Raw genomic sequence first — 18,954 nt, forward strand, 5'->3', positions numbered from 1 at the left:
GCAAATTAGATGACAGAATCACTGTAAGATTGTGAGACAGTATTACCTACATCCAGCCTCTCCCAGATTCCTTGACCCTGAGATATTCTTACACAAAGACCAATGAAGGATATTTAAAAAAATATTTATTAAAAATATCTGACAACTTATGCCAGGTTTATTTTATATTTGAAATCAAGGCCTTTTCTTGAGAGCAGTGTAGACTCTCCTCCATACTCAGTATTTTATCCTTCAACTAAATGTATATATTTAGTTGAAAAAAAACAAATGTTCCTTATTTAGCTTCCACTTAGCCATGTTTCCACTTCCTCCTTTTAGGTTGTTTATCTCAGGCATTTGTTACAATAATGCAAAACTAACATATCTTCCAACCCAGGCAAAGTGTCTTGAGTTAGACCCAGGCATGATGCTCTGCCTTAGAAAATTGTATTACTCAAAAGTGTCAGGAATTGAGATACAGAGCAGTTTCCTCCTCTCTGTGCCTTCTTCTTATGGAGGAATGCACAGATGCATCCTCTACATATATATTTAAATGAATTCCATATCATTTTCAAAAGTTATCATAATTAAGTGACTATTTTGCAAGAACTAAATTTTCATAAATCATATCATGCTTTGAACTTGAAGATGCATTATTGAAATATTGATTTTTAGAAACAATGAAATTCAGTATAGTTTGCTTAGGGGAAAAAATAGATTAAGTTTTGGTTCAGCAGAGGAATGTGGCTAAGTCCCGTTGAAAAGAAAATCAATCACTATTCTTAAGATTTTTCTGTAATTCTAAAAGAAGATAATAATAGCAATATAGTACCTATTTTAATCATAACATATGTCATATTTATTTATCTTAAATAATTTTTGGTTTTCAAAAATAATTATGACTATACAACATAAAATTCTATTGTTAGACATGAATAAAGGAAAGCAAGGTGAAACAATGCATTTTATTAAATTAAACACTGTGTTAGATACTGGATACTAGTTCTCACTTTAATATATCCTGTATAGTTACATAAAACAAATTTTAAATACACTAGTAAAAAGGAAAAAATTTCAAGAATATATAACTTTTTCATTTTTGCTAAAACACTTTAGATTTCTTAAGAATTTTTCAACTTTTTTTCTAAAAATTTCTGGCATAGTCTTGATTTAAAAACTGAAAAATATCACAACTCATAAATTAACTTGCAGAAGTAAACATTCTTTTAAATTAAACCTTGTGAAACTGTCATTTTTCAGATATAAAAATGACAGTTTCATAGGTTTTAGTGCAATAATTTTTTGGCTAGTATTTTTTTGTTTTGTTTTGTTTTGTTTTGTTTTGCCATGAGAACCTTAAATGGACTCTTCCCATCTTTACTTGTAATGATACCATTTTATAAGACACTATACATTCTTATTTAATACAAATCTCATACAGTAGTACTGTACAGGAAGAATAAAAATATTCATACTTTCTCCTTCTTACCAAGGAAAGGAAGAAAAAAGCAGACAAGGAAGAATTTGTAGAATAATGGTAAAACAATCTAAATAAAAACAAGTAGCTATTTTCCCTCGTAGCCCAAAATCACAATTCAAAATTTAGAAAATACACAATAACTTACTTTGGTAGAGTTTTCAAGTGATTTTCTCTTAGCTCCAAGATTCGCAATTTGACAAGCCTATAGAAAAAAATACGTTTTTACTCTTTCAGAATAAAAAGTTACTATAATTGAACATCAATTATTATTATTATTATGCAAATAGCTATGTTGAAATATTTTTTACTATGGTTCCAGATTTTGAAGAGATATGTAAATTGATGATGAATAAGATCACATCAACATTGGTCAATGACAAATCACTTTTCTAAAAGTAAAGATATTTCAAAGATATCTTTGTATCCCAGTGTTCTAAATTTCTAATGTTTTATAAAAACATACTGAGTGTTATATTTAATCTCATGCATTGAAGAGAGATTTGAATACATACTAAATACTAGGTGCTGACACTGGAATATAGCAATTCATTTCCTCAAGAGACCATAAATGGACTTGAAAAGAAAATGACATACATCAGAAATAATAAGCAAAAACAAAACAAACAAACCAACAACTTGGATTTTGCAGTAAAACAGATCTGAGCAAAGTTACAGTGTTTCATATTCCGCCTCTGTGACATTGCAAATTAATTAATTTTTAAAATTTTCTGAGTTCAGTTTCTTCATCTACAAGTGTGTGATAATAGTATCAAATTCATGGGGTTTACTTATTTATTTATTTTAAAGAGAGAGAGAGAGAGAGAGAGAGAGAGAGAGAGAGAGAGAGAGAGAGAGAGAGAGAGAGAGAGTTTTTTAATATTTATTTATTTATTTTAGTTTTTGGCGGACGCAACATCTTTGTCTGTATGTGGTGCTGAGGATCGAACCCGGGCTGCACGCATGCCAGGCGAGCGCGCTATCGCGTGAGCCACATCCCCACCCCCAAATTCATGGGGTTAAAACATTAAATGATATAATACGTGTGAAGCAAAATTCCTAGTAGAGGTTTTAAAAATATTAATAATTGCTTATTTCATTAATTAAACAATGGAAAGATGATAAAATGCTATAGCATACCATATTTTACTGATGCTACGGTACATGTTTTAACATTTCCAGAGGGGCATTCATTTCAAAATCTGTGTTGTCAACTCCTAAGACAATGCTGGGGTTGGAGAAATCAAGTGAAGAGGCTGAGTGGTGTTCATAGCTCCTGTTGCTGGGGTGATGGTTGTGATTAGGAATGCATCTTGCTTGTTAAGGTCTGCAGTCTGGAACACACTATTACTATTCATGTCCATATTGAGCTTAAAGGGTACTCAATGGGGTTACTTTGAAACAGGTATTAATTGAATTCTCTTAATTCTTTCTACTCTAGGAATATTTCACTATTTGAACTATTTCACAGATATCAACCTGTATTTATTATGCTTTTAGGTAGTGCTCTAGGTCTCTTTTCCTTTCCCTGTTTGTCTTGCCTCCTATGAAGTTTCTAATTTAATTTTAATTTCACAAATCAATCTCAAAATGGAATACAGTAATTCTGATTGTCAGATAATGGGTATATCACCAGTAAAAATGTTTCTTATACATTTACGTACTTCAAATCTTTTAGACAATTACATTAGTATGATGATATTATGGGACTGATTTTGGCTTTTAGGAGTGCAGAATGTTAGGTTTTAAAAGGGAACTTAAGCTTCCTTTTGTTAAACTACTCAGATAATTTTATTTATTTTTAATTTTTTTAAATGTTGATGGACTTTTATTTTATTCATTTATTTATTTATGGTGCTGAGGCTTGAACCCAGTGCCTTACACATGCTTGACAAGTGCTCTATCACTGAGCCACAACTCCAGCCCCATACTCGGATGATTTTTAAAAACTTTAGATTATAATAATGAAATAGTATATTCTGACACATAATTTACCCAAAACTTAAATCCTAATTCTAGTTTGGGTATTAGTATTGTATTTTCTGTTTGCCTATATCTTGTCCTCACTTTAGGACAAAAGAGAACTGACAAATATTCAAGAGAAAAATTGTCTTAGGGTGATAATTAAATATTTTATGATTTGGTAATTCAAAAGCATATTGTAGTGTTGTGATCAGTACCAGAAGGGCAATTCTAGTTTATATGGATAGATGGTGATGTTCCAATTCACACTTAGAAGCCAGGCAAACGCTTTTTTAAAAATCTGTGAGTTTTAAACCCTGCCGAAGTAGATGGTGCTTGCAGCTGTTGTAATATTGTGATTCATAAAAGTGAAGGAGTCTGGGAATCACTCCTGTGCTCTCTGTATGTGAATGGAGGCTCCTGCAGGTTGAATGACTTCATCAATACACTGATATATTAAGGTCAACAACCTGCTTCTGTCAACATATAGGTATTCAATTATGCTTGACCTATTGTTTGAACAATTTCAAAGGTAATTATTTGGAAAAATTCAGTTGACAGTGAAATTAAAATGTTTTGACTCTTAAGATATATCTTTTACATAAAAATTCATTGCAGAGCACCTGGAAAATATTTTTTTAAATATGTAAATGAAAATTGAAGTTACCCAAAATTTCACTTCAGAGTAACCAGCCCCTTATTTCATGCATATTCACAGTAGAAAATTAGTTTATATATTTTTGTTATAACACACTCCTAGATTTATTGTAGGGACTTTTGAAAAATGTTTTCCTTAAGTGAGATTACTAATTGCTACATAGTATTATCATTGGGATAAACCATAATATATCTAGCCAATCTCAGACAGATGTGCGATCCCCTGTTTTAATTTTGTCAATAATGATAAATATACTTGTCCGTAAATCCTAGTGTGGTATCTGATGGTGGTATAAGAGACTTCTAGAAATGAACTACGAAGGCAATTGTTGTAAATATTTTCAAAGCTTTTAAATCCTGCTGCCCCACATGAAGTATAACAGTCTCCCAGTTTCATGAGATCAGCATGAGGTTATCTCATACTCAAGAAAGTTTTTGCAGTATACTAGAACACAAAGACCCTTTATGTTCATTTTAATTTGTATTATGTTTATTAATTGTGAAAATAAGCATTTTTCATATGTTCAATTGTCATTTGTATGTTTATTATAAATGGCTTGTGCCTGGCAATTATCCATTTTCCCTCAAGAACTTTCTCTTCATATTCATTTGTAAGAATTATTTATATATTAAAGAATAAATAATTTTAAAAATATATAATGAAAATATTTTCCTACGTCATTATTTTCCTTAAATTTTGGCTTTCTGGTTTATTTTATTTGAAAAGTAATTGGTCAAATCTATCTATCCCACTTATGATATTTTCCTTTACTTCTGTACCTATAAAGGTATTTCATAACCCAAGAGTGATAAATATTCATCTGCATTGTTTTTCTAGATAATTTTTGACTTTATTTTTAACTCCCTAATTTATCTAGAATTTATTTGATTATTAATGCTATGTGAAGACTTAATTTTATTTTTTCAGAAAGTTTCATTAATTAAGTCTTATTTATTGTATAATAATGAGCTCTATCTTTAATCACAACTGTCACTTTTGAAATCTCATTTGCTGAAGCTCATAAAGCACTTACTGAATACGAAATAAAATTGCATAATTCATATTTCTTAATCTTACCTTCCAAAATTGGCTGGAAGAAACTCAAGAAAGGCGTCATTCAGGTAGAGCTGGGTCAGGTTTAGAAGCTGAGTGAAGCCATCAGGGAGTCTAAAAGGGAGTTAAAGTTTTAGTCACTGCATCAGTGTTGCTATAGAAACAGAACAAAAATATATATCTCTGAAAAGAAAAAATAGATATGTAATACATTTCCAACTCTCCTTTGGTATCACAGTAATGGAAGAATTTATTGAGCATGTTGTTACAGCTTGAAAATTTTGTCTGTTATTAAAATAAATGGCATTCACCCACTTTCATGCTGCTCTCCTATACTGAGATTTATGTCACTGCTAAAGTTAGTGACAGCATTTCCTACAGCTGGCCTAACTTCATGCACGCCAGTCAAGACATATATTTTTTTTATGGAACTCTCAAATTGTATGTCATGTTTTCTTTTCAATTTTAAGATTAGCATTACTTTCTCAATAGAACATTCATGTATATAGTCAGGCAAGAATATGGAATATATTTGATGATTTCGTTTAATCATCAAAATTTGTCTATAATTTGTTACCAAGATGAAGAAAGTTACCCTGTTTGAAAAAAGAAGGAATATGCTGACAACTTTACTAACAATTTCTTTAATGTAGGCCCAACGTGCTTACATATTATGATTCAGTTTAATCTAATTTGTGTTTGTTAAAAATGAGAAAGAACATTGAAAGGCAATTAAACAAGAACCACAGAGGGTGTAAGAGGCATTCGAAATTAATAAAATATTTTTTTGGGGGAAATTTTAGAAACAAAATGAGGTAATTATTTAAAACATTATATCTTCTTCACTAGAAAAGATTAAAGATTCTCCAGAATTTGTTTTTTTGGAACAATATTGAATTGTTTCCTGTAAGTAAATTTCTATTTAAGCAATTTTAATACATATCTGCAGTTTAGTCCAGATTATGTTCTTTCATAAAATACTTCTAAATAGCATTCAAATTTGCCTTCTGCTCATATTATTACCTATCTCCTTCTTTAGATTTTCTGCCAATTGTTTAAAGAGCTGCTTGTGTTCATTGCTCTTCACTACTCTCAAACCATTGTTTCTTGGCATGTACCCCAACTCTATTACTAAACCTGTCCTCATCAAAGGCTCCAATGACCCCTTAAGTCCCAATTCCATTAGCTTCATTTTGTTCTGTACCCCACACAGCCTAGCAACAGTTGCCATCGTTGACTGCTCTTGCCTTATTTGCTTCCTAGCACAACAGTTTTCCTGATTCTCCTACTCCTGGGACATTGTATCTGAGTTTCATTTCATGATTTCTTTTCTTCTGCTCAATCTTTGTTATGAAACATTTTCTATACATAACAGAACATATGCATGTATATACTAGAATGAAAAATAGAGATACTCTGGGTTTCAACAATACAGCACAAAAGGAGCAGGCAATGACTTCCTCAATAAACCCTTAAAGCTCAGGAAATAATACAAAGAGTGAGTAAATGGGATGGCATCAAATTAAAAAGCTTCTGCAAGAAAAGGCGACAATTAGGAATGTGAAGAGAGAACCTACAGAATGGGAGAAAATCTTTGCTAGCTACTCTTCTGACAGAGGATTAATATCCCAATACAAAAAAAAAAAAACTCAAAAAACTTAACACCCCGAAATCAAATAACCAAATTAATGAGTGGACAAATGAATTAAACAGGCACTTCTTAAAGAAGAACTAAAAATGGCCAACAAATATATGAAAAAAAATGTTCAACATTATTAGCAATTAGGGAAATGCAAATCAAAACTACCCTGAGATTTCTTCTCACTCAAGTCAGAATGTCAGTCATCACGAATACAAATAACCATAAATGCTGGAGAGGATGTGGAGAAAAAGAATACTTTTACACTGTAGATGGGACTGTAAATTAGTACAACCACTATGGAAATCAATATAGAAGCTCCTCAAAAGGCTAAGCATGGCAGCAACATAGGACCCAGCTATACCACTCCCTGGCATTTATTCTGAAGAATTAAAGAATTAAAGATATCAGTGATATATACACACCCATTGTTTATAGCAGCATATTTCACAACAGCCCAACTATGGAACTAGCCATGATGTCCATCAGTGGATAAATGGTTAACAAAAATGTGGTATATATACAGAATGGAATTTCATTCAGCCATTAAAAAAACATTATGTAATTTGCAAGAAAATTAATGAAACTAGAGATCATCAAGTTAAATGAAATATGTCAATTTCAGAAGGTCAAGAGTTGTATGTTTTCTCTCACATATGAAAGCTAGAGAGGAAAAGGAATAGAAAGGTGAATCTAATGAAAATCAAAGAGAGATCAGTAGAGAAAAGAAATCCAGGGTGAGAGGTGCAGAGGGAGGGGGACAGCTCTAGGGGTAATATGGTCCAAATTATATTGCTATATTTTGTGTATGTATTAATATGTAACAACAAATCACATCTGTATGTGCAACTATAATGCACCAATAAAAGAAATGTATGTGGGGGGATACCCTCTGAGTACTACTCCTTGATTACATCTTCTGATTTGCTCCACAAATTCCCAAATGACGTTGATTATTTTGCTTTTTAAGAACTTTACTATACAACTATTTTATTATGTAAAAAAGAAACATTGTGTGGTTTTGCATGTTTTTTTCCTTCACATTACATAAATCAAGTCATACTGTGTACATTTCTAGAGACATTTAAAATCAGCATTAGATTTTTTTCAAATTCATCCATTTTAATGTAAATGGCCATCATAGCATACTATGCCATTATATTTATATGCCACAATTTATTTACTATTCTCTCCTTCTAATGAACATTACACTTGTTTCTAAATTTTGCTTTGTGATTACAAACACTAACTTCTGTGAATACTGTTGAACATATATTCTAGTGTACCTTTAGAAGAGGTTCACCCAAGTTACATCCTTAAGAGTGACATCACTGGGTCATAGAAAATATTTAAACTCATTATGTATAGCCAGATTTTATTCAAAGCAGTTTCATCTATTTATAACACAACCATTATTGAACAAGAACTTCTCCTCCCCATGTCCTTCTTAACCCTTGTCTTTATCAATTTTGTAGATGTAAAACAATAATAATAACTATTTCCCCGATTAATTCACAACATCTTGTTTCATAATTTTACTAGCAATTTATGTTTTCTGTGAAAAACATGTTTATTTGTTTTGTCCATTTTTTTCTACTGGTGCCCCACCCACTCTCCCAGGGTTTTCACTGTAGCACACACTGACTACTAGCCCCTTGTCCCCTGCTGGTCTTCAGCTGTTGGAATCTGCTCTGCTCATTCACAATCCCAGAGAATCAAAACCCCTCAGAAGCAGATAGCAGCTACTGATTACAGCAATAATAACTGGGCTCCCCCACTCACTGTGTTTGACAACTCCATGGGAGATTTGCACTGTTCCAAGAGATCAAAGCCCAGAGACCTATACTAGTAAACAGACTAATGACACCCTCAACAGGCAATTCCAAAGATCACCTCCTGAATATACTGCCTCCTGTTTATACAGCCTGCATTCATTTCTATACATCTGCTTCAGGGAATACACATTAAACATAACTAATATTCTTATCCTCTCTTTTAACAATTACTAATACATTTTCATGACACCAATGTTATATTGGTTATTTTTGCTGCAAACATCTTATTCTGTTTTGTATATTGGAGTTGTCTTATTTGAATATGGCTTCATAGAGAATTTTTCCATAAATTTGCTCTTCGAGAGAGAAAGGATTCATGAAAGCATAAGAGAAAGAAACAGGAGGCAGAGGAAAAGTGGGGGTGTGTGTGTTATAATGTAGAGGTAAGAAGATATTTGAGATGGGTGACAGAAAGATGAGTTCTAAATTGAATACTTTGTTCATGAGAGTATTGGGGGTGGGGATTAAGATTTGAGATCATGGATGGGGATAGGATTTAGAGGAACTTGAATTCTCAACTCAAAGTTTTGAATTTGATTCTATGGCACGAAAAAAAATCTGTGGTAAATAATTATTTTTCTCTGTGTTTTCCTTTGTTGCAATAATATCAGAGCTCTGATAGTATGATAGTTTTTATGATAATGGCACAGATTTTTTTTTTTTTTTTTTGGTACTGGGGATTGAACCCATGGGTGCTTAACCACTAAACCACATCCCCAGCCCTTTTTATTTTTTTGAGACAGGGTCTCATTAAATTGCTTAGAGCTCTGCCAACTAGCTGAGGCTAGTCTTAATCCTCCTGCCTCAGCCTCCTGAGTTGCTGAGACAGCTAACACAGATTTTAATTGACATTTACTATCCTATTATCTTATTTCCTAGGGTCATTCACAGAAAGGACTTACTTATGACTTTTCAAAAACAGTACAATGAAATATATGTAAAAATAGTGAAAAACATTAATCTGAAAATTGACTTTAAAAATGTCACTACTAATTAGTAAAAAAGATTTAAAAATACTAATTTTATAGTTATAGAGACAGAACCACCTGGCTTTTCTCAGTCCACTATTCTTTCTATATATGCACAAAATGGTATTATATAATTTATTTGATCAAAATCTATTTCTTTAATGCTGTTACTCTGACAATGTTTAATGCCTCAGAAAAAAATCTGGCTTTTTATGCAAGACATTTCTTTTAGAGCTTAAAAATTGACCAAAAGTTTTTCAGGTTCAAACTGCAAAATTAGACTGCCAAAAATAAATTACATGAAACACCAGAATACAAAGTAAAATTTTTTTTTTCAGCCTGGTTATAATACACATGTGCTTATATTCTATATTGAACTTTCCTTCTTTAAAAATGTAAACTTAAGGATATATGTATACACATATTGTCTTATTTAGTAGCATCTGTATTTTTCAATTTAATTAATTTTGATGGTTACTCTGTGCTGAGATTCAAAATTAATGCTTTTTACCTATAGGAGAATTCTGTTTACAGATGTAGTACAGGGCTTATACCAATGATGCTTTATGCTAGTATTGGGAATTTTCCATTTCTAGGAAGGATAAATTATAAATTATTTAAAGATAAAGAATGTTCTAAACATCTAATGTTGTATTTGGAAAATAATTGGCAATAAAATAGATTAGATATTATTGATAAATAGAGTTAATAAGTTTGCGTAAGCAGATATTCAACTTTCTTTATTAACTTTTTGTTATAATTCTGTAGTGTTTAATTGGGACAGGGGCCCCACTAAACAGTATCATCTTTTTCAGAGGAATGTCTGGGGAATTATGAGGAAGAAGGTACTTCCTAGCAAGCTAGGTACACTTGATAAAGATGGCAGTCATGGTTCCCTTTATTCCCTTTATTCTCTTCCAGACTATAAAGGAAATACAATATTTTATACTAAGTAAGGAGCTCTCAATAATGAAATGACTTTACTACCCCAAAATGACTTGATGATTTTCAACATTTGACTGATTTGATAAAAATTCCAAAGAATGTATTTCATAAATTGATAATTTTCTCTACTAAGTAAATACTTTCTTGTTATTAATTCCCTAAATTTAAAATCATATATTCAGTCTACAAAAAAGAAAGGAGAAATAGATACCCATACAGTTTAGCAGTTAAGCAAATGGGCACTAATGCTCCAAGACCTGGTTTGAATTATAGTTCTTTCAATTATTATATATGTGACTTTTGCATGTTACTTAACTTTGTAAAGCTCAGTTTCTTTATTTGTAAAATGATAATATCCATTCTTCAGATTTGCTCCAATAATTAAATGGTTACCTGTCTCACAGTAAGAATCAGGAAATAAGAGCACTATACTACTTTTCCTTAGCATTGTTTTTAATTCTGATCTTTTCATATTAACTAGAATACTCTTTTAACCCCCCCTCATTTTTGTTTTCCTTTTTAGTGGTACTGGAAATGGAATCCAGAGCCTTTTTCATGTTAGGCAAGTGCTCTACCTGTGAGCTACATGCCCAGTTGTTTCAATTTTGAGTCAGGCTCTCGTTAAGTTGTCCAGCCTGGCCTCCAACTTGCCATCCTCCTGTCTCAGCTTCCAGAGTAGAGTAGCTAGGATTACATGAGCATCACCTGACCCAGCTATTTTAAAAACGTTTATAAGTGCTTATTTTCATTACTGAAATAAGCACATTAATATTGGCTGCAGACACCCTTGTTTCAACATTTATATCTTCCTATTGCATTTTCTTTAGAAGTTAAATGAAAACATTTCAGGTGTCTGACCTCTAATACAACAGTTAAGCCACATGAAATTAATTTTTTTAATATATTGGGATTAAGAAACCAATGTAAAAGTTTCTACTCTAACTAGAAAGTCATTTTACTCTAAATATTTTCATTCCAGGCTTAAAATTATAAAATGAATAGAACATTAAGAAAACCAAATATTACTCATATCCACCACCTTCTCATGACCATGATTACCATTTCATGTATTTCAAATTCCTTAATAAGTGTTTTAACATTCCTGCAAACTTGTATCATTATTTTAATTTATAATTCATCTTTTAATTTCACTGCATAAACAGTGACTACATAATTCATAACTCAAACTAGGATGCTGTTGAAAGTTAAGAAGAAGTTAGTATTATAGTTGCTCAAGAAGAGTGAAGGGGGTTGATGTGGGCAGAAAAAATGTTCTCTTACATGTAACCTTCATATTCACTCAGCAGATGTATCAAAATTTATAATAATTTCCTCCTTGTTGAACATCATGAATATTTCAAAATTTCTAAGTACACCTTTAAATTTATACCAAATAAAAATGTTCAGATATGATAGAATATATTGAGGAGAAACTAGGAATTTAAATACTAGCTTCATGCATTCCTTTCAGTAAAAAGTTAATAATAATATTTATCTATATAATGTAGCTATTGAAAAAATTAAAAGAAATTATTGTGTATAATAACATGAGATCCAGTAGGTTCTCATTAAATAATAGCCTTTGCTTTTCTTATTTAATAGTTTCTTTAAATTTTAATTGTGACGATATTCTCCAGTGACTTAAGAGGTTTACATCTAAAATTAAAACTGAAATAGTTACACTCAGACCTATAGTTTTTATATTCCAGAATTTTCATGACTTACTACTTCATAAATATTTTAGGGCAAAGGAAATAACAGAAAAACAATACATAAAAATCAATGGAACCAAATATACTTTTTAAAATAGATGAGTACAATTGATAAATCTCTAGTTTTAGTGTGATCAAACAAAACTTGAAAGAAGACATACTATCAGGAATGAAAGGGAATCACTAGATAATTACAGATATCAAAGGCCCAATCAAAAAATTTTATGAAAAATAATGACAAGGAAGAACTCTAGATAGGGCAGAGAGGTTGGAGGGGAAGGGAGGGGGCATGGGGTTAGAAATGATAATGGAACATGATGATCATTATTATCCAAAGTACAGGTATGAAGAGACAAATTGGTGTGAATATACTTTGTATATAATCAGAGATATGAAAAATTGTGCTCTATATGTGTAATAAGAATTGTAATGCATTCCACTATCATATATAAATAAAAAATAAAATAAAATAAAATAAATTCTTCTTCAGGGAGAAAAATAATATGACAATAATTTTTTAAAACTTACATGAAGTACGCATTCTCTCTCAAAACCCAAAGTAGTAAAGGTCACTTAAAAAGAAACAGGTAGTTTGAAGTACCATACAGTTATTATGAAAATTCAATTTGCAATAAAAAACATTCTTATAATGAAAACTGCAGGCCTGAATGGCTGCACTGACAAAATCTGCCAATATTTAATAAGAAAAAATACCAAATTCTATACAATTTCTTATGGAAAATAGAACAGAACATTTTCCAATTCATTTTATGAAGTTTTACCCTGATAGGCAAAACCAGGCAAAGAAATTACAAGAAAAAGAACTTCAGAAGAATATGCCTCATGAATATAGACGGAAAAACCATCAACAAATATTACAGCAATTGATACAGAAAAATGAATAATACTTCTTGACCAAGTGGAGTGTATCCCTGCAATACAAAGTCGGGTTGATGTAAAAAAAAAAAAATCAATGCCAGTCATCACATGATCAGACAAGTGGAGAAAAACCATATAATTATGTCAATAGATGTCAAAAAGGTGACTGAAAATATTCAACCACCATTGATGATTAAAAAAAAAACTGTCAGCAAAACAGATATAAAAGGTGTGATGAATACTTTCTCTGGTGGCCCCCTTGATCCTCACCTTCTGATGTTCATGCCTTTGAAGCATCCCCATTTGAATGTTGGTAGGACCTATGATTTGCTACTAATCAACAGAATGTGGCAAATTGTACACTAGTATAACTATGTTATATTAGAAGACTCCATCTTACCAGAACACTCACTCTTACTCAGTTGTTGTCCTTAAAGAAGCAAACTTCCTGCTGTGAGCTGCCTGTGGAAAGGATTATGTGGCAGGGAACTATATACAGCCTTCAGTTCCCAAGAGTAGCCTCTAGCTGACAGCTAGGGTAAAGCTAGGATGTACAGCTTTATAACAATGAGGAAATGAACTTGTCAACAAAGTAAGTTGGACTCTGACTTGTATTGTTCTCCAGTAAGTCTCTTGTTGAGAATACAGCTCAACTCATACCTTGATTACAGTCTGGTGAAACCATGAAGCAGGGAACCCATGCCTAGATTCCTGAACCACTCTGAACCACTGAAATTGAGAGATAATGAGTATGTATTGTTTTAAGCTGCTAAATTTGTGGGGATTTCTTACATAGCATTAGGAAATGAACACCAATTTTGCTACTTGGAATGGGGTTCTGCTGTAACTAATTCCTAATAATGTGGAGTGGCTTTAAAACCAAGTAGTGGTCACAGACTGGTAAATGCCAAAAGGTAATAAATAACACATAATAGCGAAAGTCTACCTCACTAAGACTGAAAGCAAGTCAGTGATTTCTGTTCTCACTTCTTGTATTCAATGTGTAAAGGAGGACCTAGCCAAGATAATAAGGCAAGAAAAATAAATGGCATACAGATGAAAAATAATAAAATAAAACTATTTTATTCACAGATGACATTATTGCTTACATAGAAAATTTCACTCAAATCTGCAGAAACAATCCACTAGAACTAAAGTTGAAGGATATGAGGTGGATATATATAAATCAATTATTTATACATAATAGTAATAAACAATTGGAATTCTAAATAAAATAATCTACAATAGCACAAATGACATGAAATGTTCAGGAAAATAAATAAAAGGTGCAATATTTATATATTGAAACCCATAAAGCCTTGATAAAAGAATTACCTCCCCCCCCCCAAAGTATGTAGTTATACTATGCTCAGAGATAATGCTAAATATTTAAAGACACCAATGTGAGTCAAATTGAGCTATAGGTTCAAGGCAATGACTATAAAAATGCCAGCAGGATTTTATATCTCTGAAGAAATTGGCAAGCTCATTATAAAATTTATATAAAATGATGGTCATAAAATAGTCCATACAATTTTGATGAAGAAGAACAAAGGTGAAAGAAGTATTCTTATTCCCTGATTTTGGGATTTACTATACAGCTAAGACAGCATGGAAGTAGGGTAAAAACAAGTATATAGATTAATATAACATAGTAGAAAATCCAGCTATGGATCAAAACATGTATTAATTGATTTTCAATAAAGATACTTAGGATAATTCTATAGTGAAAAGATAATGTTTCCAACAAATGGTATTGGAACAACTAGGTGTCTATATGCAAAGAAGTGAACCACAGCCCTTAAACCTGACACATCTACAAAAGTCAACGTTAAGTGAACATAGACTTTAATGTAAAATGTAAAACCTAAGCTATAAAATGTTCCAGAAGAAAGTGTAGGCAAAATTGTTATAACTATGAATTTAGCAAACAGCTCTTAGGAAAACAGAGAACAGACCATAAAATATTATCAAATAGGATTTCATCAAAATCAAAACTTCTCTTTAAAGGACACTATTCAGAACACAAAGAGATAAGTCATAGAATTGGAGCAAATATTCGCTAACAGATATCTTATCGGCTAAAGGACTTGTATCTAAAATATGCTATCAATTCTTTGATTCAATAATAAAAATGTGTCAACAAAAAATTGGAATCATTAAAAAAGAAGCAATATATTTTTAAAATAAGTACAAGGCAAGGTACTAATTATGCCTTAAAATGTAAATTAAAAACATAATGAGATAACACATCTACTAGTTTGGCTAAAATAAAAAAAATAAAAACTTATACCACCAAATAGGGACACAGACAAACAACTGAAACTCTAATACATTGCTGTTGGGAATGCTCAATTTAATAGCTCTTTTGGAAGCAATTTTGAAGTTTCTCATAAGGTTAAACATACAGGTACTATATTACCCAGATATTTATGTAATACAAAAGAAAACACACTCAGACATACACCTGTACTTCATTTATATAAGCAGTATTCATAGTAGTCCAAAAGTGGAAACAACCTAGATGGCTGTCAACAGATAGATACACAAATCATGTTCTATCTATACAATGAAATACTACCTACCAATAAAGAGGAATCAAGAATTGATTATTGAAACACTATGGCTAAATCTCACAATCATATATTAAATAAAAGAAATCAGAAACAAAAGTATCTGATATATATCATTTATATGACATTCAGCATTTATATGACATTTTGGAAAGGGTAAAACCATGGGACTATTAATCATATTACAGGGTACGGTTGGGTTTAGGGAACTTTTTGGGATGTTGAAAATCATCTGTATCTAGTTCTGGTGACAGATACATGACTATGTACATTTATTAAAACTCATTGACTCATATACCAAAAGTGGATGAACCTACTTATGCATCTTATAGCTTTAAAAACCTGACTTTGAGAATTAATATACTACTTAAGTTTACTTTTCTCTTGAGTCATATTTTATGAATTCCCAAACTTCTTAATGTTTACAGTGTTAAACTTCTTTTTAAAAATGAAACAGGTTGTATCTTTCATTTTTTAAAAGTTGAATATGTGAATGTAATTGAGAAACATTCCATAAAACTACTGACTTTAAACTTTGTAAAGATATAATTTAGGGTCTTGGGCTGTGGCGCAGTGGCAGAGCACTTGCCTAGCATGTGCAAGTCACTGGGTTCAATTCTCAGCACCACATATAAATAAATAAATAAAATAAAGGTCCATCAACATCTTTAAAAAAAGGGTATTTTTTTAAAAAAGACATAATTTATCACCTGGCTTCTACTACTAAAGAACTACCAGGGTTCCTAAATTATAGAAACTATCAGATCTAAAGAATTAGGGAAAAAAAATCAAAACAAAACAATCTGCCATCTCTGGATCATGTGACTCAGGTTAAGGTGTTTGTAGTAGCATCTGTTTTTGTGGACATGTTGGAAAAATCATATTTGTTCAAAGAATTTGGGGTTTTGTTTGGGTTTTCTCTCTCCATATTCTATTTTTGAGGTAGAAACATTGTAATGTTCAAACATATTTTATTGTTTGAAGTTCCACACTTTCTACAAAGGGACTCAAATTATTTCATAAACCACTTGCATAAAGACCTCCTTCTAAACTTCTGCCTCATCCCTGGTCTCATGTGCTGCCTTATGCCATGATCCATAGGAAATGACAGGTCCCTCTCCTGAACTGCGCTGGTATGAAATTTCTCTTCAGCTTCTCTTTGATTAACTTCTTTGTCTTCTTATAGACAATACTCCATTCATTAAATGCCTTCCCAGTGAGCTTTTTCCCAGTCTCCCCAGCTTAATGAAGACAAAGAGCTGAGAGATTTTGCTCAAATCCCAATGTCAGTTTGGTATAATTAACACCGTCTTTCTCAGAAAGTTTATTACCTGCATCCCAATACCACAGATTTGTTTTAATCTATCCCAAATAGTACTACAACTGCGAGTAGCCTTCTAGATTCTATTTCCATTTCGTGCTTTTCCATTCAGTCTCATGACTCATCCAAGCCATTCCCGTCACAATTTCTTTACTGGATCCCATAGACCTCTGTCACTACATCACACCCTCAAGTCATGGTCATCTCAAAATCTTATTTTTCCATAGAATTCCTTAGTAGATCTCAAGTCACAAAACCCTTCTCCTCTGATCCTAACATCCTTATCATTTGTACCTTCTATTCTACTATCTTCATAGGATGATCTCTGCCATTTCTATAATCCCTCATATACAAATACTTCCAATTGATAGCCATATTTAATTTTTTGATCTATAAAAACAGATTTCTTAATCTATGTATCAATATCTTAAAGTCTTGAACTCTCTTGAATTTCCATAAGATCCTTGATACTAATTTCCTACTATGAAAAGAACTAATAAGTGTTTATTAGTTTTGATGATCATCCATGGAATGTAGTCTGAGAGCTCCGGAAAAATGATGACACAGTTTGCTTCAAAACAATGATATCCTGTGCCAGTTGGCATCGTTCCTACTCAGCAATGTTTTAAATCATCTTTTGTAGAACTATTCTGATTTGGTTATGTGTTTCCCATCGTTTTATTAAAGGCTATATCAAAGCTACATTTAAGATTCAATTATTCAGTTATTATTAAAAATTTCATTATTTTAGTATATTATCATCCAAGAGGAACATAAATGTAAATGAAATTAAATAATTTATACTCACTTAGAAATGGGATTGACACTGGCTTCAATAATTGTTAAACACTTACAGCACTTTATATTTTCTGGGAATTCTTGTACACCTGAAAGGTGAAAACAAACAAACAAACCCAAAAGTACATGAGAATGTTCCAGCAAAGTATAGTCCCAATGTTAACTAATTAAAACTATAAGTTAACATACAGTCTAAATGCCATTTTGGATAAACATTTAGTAGGAATGATAGCCTGATAATGTCACGTGGCACGCACATGTAAACATATATTTTTGTAACAAAGGTTGAATCTCAAATAATACTTTGTTATAGCAACAATTGGTAATTGTATATAAAAGTGAGGATGATTATATTTGACAAGAGATAGATCTTGGCTCTTTATTAATCTAAAGAAATAAAATAAAAATACTTTAAATTATTTAACTAGTATAATGCTCTAATAGGGAAAGAGAAAATCAATAAATATAAAGAAAATTGAAGATAAAATCTTTCTTTCCAGGAATCATTTTATAAATCGGGAAGAATGGACACATACATGTGAAGAGTAGTTAAAGACACATCACAAAAATAATACACATTCCCAAACTAATATGGAGCTCTAATAAATTGCATAAAATTGTGTGTGTGTGTGTGTTTGTCGCATAGAGCATTGCTTTGGCTCTGCCTCAAAGTGTGAAAAGACAGCTGTTCTTCCTTGAGTCTTCCCTGTAATTTTTGAGGTAGCTACCCTTGGAGAAATGCTCTTTTGCTGTCACAGTTGTGCCACTAGATATGTGATAGAAAAACACAGTTTCTCCTACAAAACTGAAAATCAGTAAGTCACAAATCTATTCCATAGTGTGAGAAACAAAGGACTAAAAGATGCAGGGACATTTCCATCCATTGATTCAAATGAATCAAATGTAGCAGTTCCTGCAAAAGTGAGGAGGAAAAACAACTCTATGAAATTGTTCCTATATGCCTGCATCACTACTTTCTCTCAATCTTTGGAATTATCTTTAAGGACGTAAAAGTTTCCATAAAGAATTGGCCTTGCTCGGTACTTCGTGTTTTGCAGAAGGATATGGAACATTATGTGGCAGTATAGAGTAGAACATTTTGATAATGGATACACAAGAAAGAAAAGATTCCACCTGTCTAGATTTTGTGAATCT

General features: G+C 31.7%; 1 protein-coding gene across 2 annotated transcripts in view; it reads right to left on the reverse strand.

Moving 5' to 3' along the window:
* The window catches only part of Lrrc7 (leucine rich repeat containing 7), a 403,609-nt gene that overhangs the window by 232,708 nt on the left and 151,947 nt on the right, over positions 1-18,954 (reverse strand). For both annotated transcript variants that reach the window (XM_076862304.2, XM_076862303.2), the window contains exons 4-6: positions 17,810-17,888; positions 5,154-5,243; positions 1,605-1,661 (exon numbers count right to left, since the gene is read on the reverse strand). In XM_076862304.2, coding sequence (XP_076718419.2) covers positions 1,605-1,661; positions 5,154-5,243; positions 17,810-17,888 — 226 coding nt within the window. The remainder of the gene's footprint in view (positions 1-1,604; positions 1,662-5,153; positions 5,244-17,809; positions 17,889-18,954) is intronic.

This window comes from Callospermophilus lateralis, chromosome 7 (assembly GCF_048772815.1).
Source record: "Callospermophilus lateralis isolate mCalLat2 chromosome 7, mCalLat2.hap1, whole genome shotgun sequence".
Classification (NCBI taxonomy): domain Eukaryota; kingdom Metazoa; phylum Chordata; class Mammalia; order Rodentia; family Sciuridae; genus Callospermophilus; species Callospermophilus lateralis.